Consider the following 2,500-nt stretch of genomic DNA (forward strand, 5'->3'; position numbering starts at 1 on the left):
TCAGAGGCAGTAGGGATGACCAGGGATGTTCTCTGTTTAGTGAGTCCCATAGATCAGAGGCAGTAGAGATGACCAGGGATGTTCTCTGTTTAGTGAGTCCCATAGATCAGAGGCAGTAGGGATGACCAGGGATGTTCTCTGTTTAGTGAGTCCCATAGATCAGAGGCAGTAGGGATGACCAGGGATGTTCTCTGTTTAGTGAGTCCCATAGATCAGAGGCAGTAGGGATGACCAGGGATGTTCTCTGTTTAGTGAGTCCCATAGATCAGAGGCAGTAGGGATGACCAGGGATGTTCTCTGTTTAGTGAGTCCGCCAGATCAGAGGCAGTAGGGATGACCAGGGATGTTCTCTGTTTAGTGAGTCCCATAGATCAGAGGCAGTAGGGATGACCAGGGATGTTCTCTGTTTAGTGAGTCCCATAGATCAGAGGCAGTAGGGATGACCAGGGATGTTCTCTGTTTAGTGAGTCCCATAGATCAGAGGCAGTAGGGATGACCAGGGATGTTCTCTGTTTAGTGAGTCCCATAGATCAGAGGCAGTAGGGATCACCAGGGATGTTCTCTGTTTAGTGAGTCCAATAGATCAGAGGCAGTAGGGATGACCAGGGATGTTCTCTGTTTAGTGAGTCCCATAGATCAGAGGCAGTAGGGATGACCAGGGATGTTCTCTGTTTAGTGAGTCCCATAGATCAGAGGCAGTAGGGATGACCAGGGATGTTCTCTGTTTAGTGAGTCCCATAGATCAGAGGCAGTAGGGATGACCAGGGATGTTCTCTGTTTAGTGAGTCCTCCAGATCAGAGGCAGTAGGGATGACCAGGGATGTTCTCTGTTTAGTGAGTCCACCAGATCAGAGGCAGTAGAGATGACCAGGGATGTTCTCTGTTTAGTGAGTCCTCCAGATCAGAGGCAGTAGGGATGACCAGGGATGTTCTCTGTTTAGTGAGTCCTCCAGATCAGAGGCAGTAGGGATGACCAGGGATGTTCTCTGTTTAGTGAGTCCCATAGATCAGAGGCAGTAGGGATGACCAGGGATGTTCTCTGTTTAGTGAGTCCCATAGATCAGAGGCAGTAGGGATGACCAGGGATGTTCTCTGTTTAGTGAGTCCTCCAGATCAGAGGCAGTAGGGATGACCAGGGATGTTCTCTGTTTAGTGAGTCCACCAGATCAGAGGCAGTAGAGATGACCAGGGATGTTCTCTGTTTAGTGAGTCCTCCAGATCAGAGGCAGTAGGGATGACCAGGGATGTTCTCTGTTTAGTGAGTCCCATAGATCAGAGGCAGTAGGGATGACCAGGGATGTTCTCTGTTTAGTGAGTCCCATAGATCAGAGGCAGTAGGGATGACCAGGGATGTTCTCTGTTTAGTGAGTCCCATAGATCAGAGGCAGTAGATGACCAAAGATCTTCTCTTGAATTGGACCATTTTCCTGTCCTGTTAAACATTCAAAATGTAACGAGTACTCCACGGTTTCCAGGGAAAATGTATGGAGTAAAAAAGTACATTATTTTCATTAGGAATGTAGTGAAGTAAAAATTAATGTGGTCAGAAATATAAATAGCAAAGTGAAATACAGTCACCACTATGCTTAACAACATGCAGGAAGTTTGTGGAATATTTGTATTCTGTACAGGCTCTTTTCACTCTGTCCTTTAGGTTCGTATTGTAACTACAATGTTGTTGATCCAGCCTCAGTTTTCTCCTATCACAGCCGATAAACTCTATAAGCATTTTTAAAATGACCATTGGTCTGAGCGGTTTTCCTTCCTCTTCAGTACTTGGAAGGACGCCTGAATCTCTGTAGTGACTGGGTGTATTGATACACCATCCAAAGCCTAATTAATATCTTCACCATGATCAAAGGGAGATTTAACGTGTGTGTGTGTTTTTTTACCCATCTAAAAATACTGTATGTGTCTTTACTTGCGAGGTATTGGAAAACCTCCCAGGTCTTTGTGGTTGAATCTGTGTTTCAAAGCTCGGCTGCAGGAACTTACATATATTGTGTATGTGTGGGGTACAGAAATGCGGTAATCATTCATACATCGTGTTAAATACTATTATCACACACAAAGAGTGAGTCCATGCAACTTATTATGTGGTTTGTTAAGAACACGTTTACTCCTGAACTTATTTTTGGCCATAACAAAAGGGGTAGAATACTTATTGACTCAACACATTTCAACTATCTATGTGTTATAAATGTGATTGTAAAAAATCGTAATAAATAATTCCACTTAAAACATTTTTTTTTTAAACATTACGGGGTATTGTGTGTGTGTGTGTAGGCCAGTGACAAAACAACAACAGGTCGGTAACACAACAAAACGTGGGAAAAGTAAAGGGGGTAGCGAATACTTTTTGAACCCACTTTGGTGTGATTCTCTTTATCCAGGTCAACCATATTCGATCACACGGAGTTGGTGGAGTACCTCATTTCAAAGGTAAATACAGTACACACACACATGCACAAACCTACGCACGCACGCACGCACACACACA

General features: G+C 44.2%; 1 protein-coding gene across 1 annotated transcript in view; it reads left to right on the forward strand.

Moving 5' to 3' along the window:
- The window catches only part of LOC110490883 (transient receptor potential cation channel subfamily A member 1-like), a 75,921-nt gene that overhangs the window by 28,718 nt on the left and 44,703 nt on the right, over positions 1-2,500 (forward strand). The window contains exon 8 of the mRNA XM_036945673.1: positions 2,394-2,442. Within this exon, the coding sequence (XP_036801568.1) occupies positions 2,394-2,442 (49 nt within the window). The remainder of the gene's footprint in view (positions 1-2,393; positions 2,443-2,500) is intronic.

This window comes from Oncorhynchus mykiss, chromosome 15 (assembly GCF_013265735.2).
Source record: "Oncorhynchus mykiss isolate Arlee chromosome 15, USDA_OmykA_1.1, whole genome shotgun sequence".
Taxonomy (NCBI): domain Eukaryota; kingdom Metazoa; phylum Chordata; class Actinopteri; order Salmoniformes; family Salmonidae; genus Oncorhynchus; species Oncorhynchus mykiss.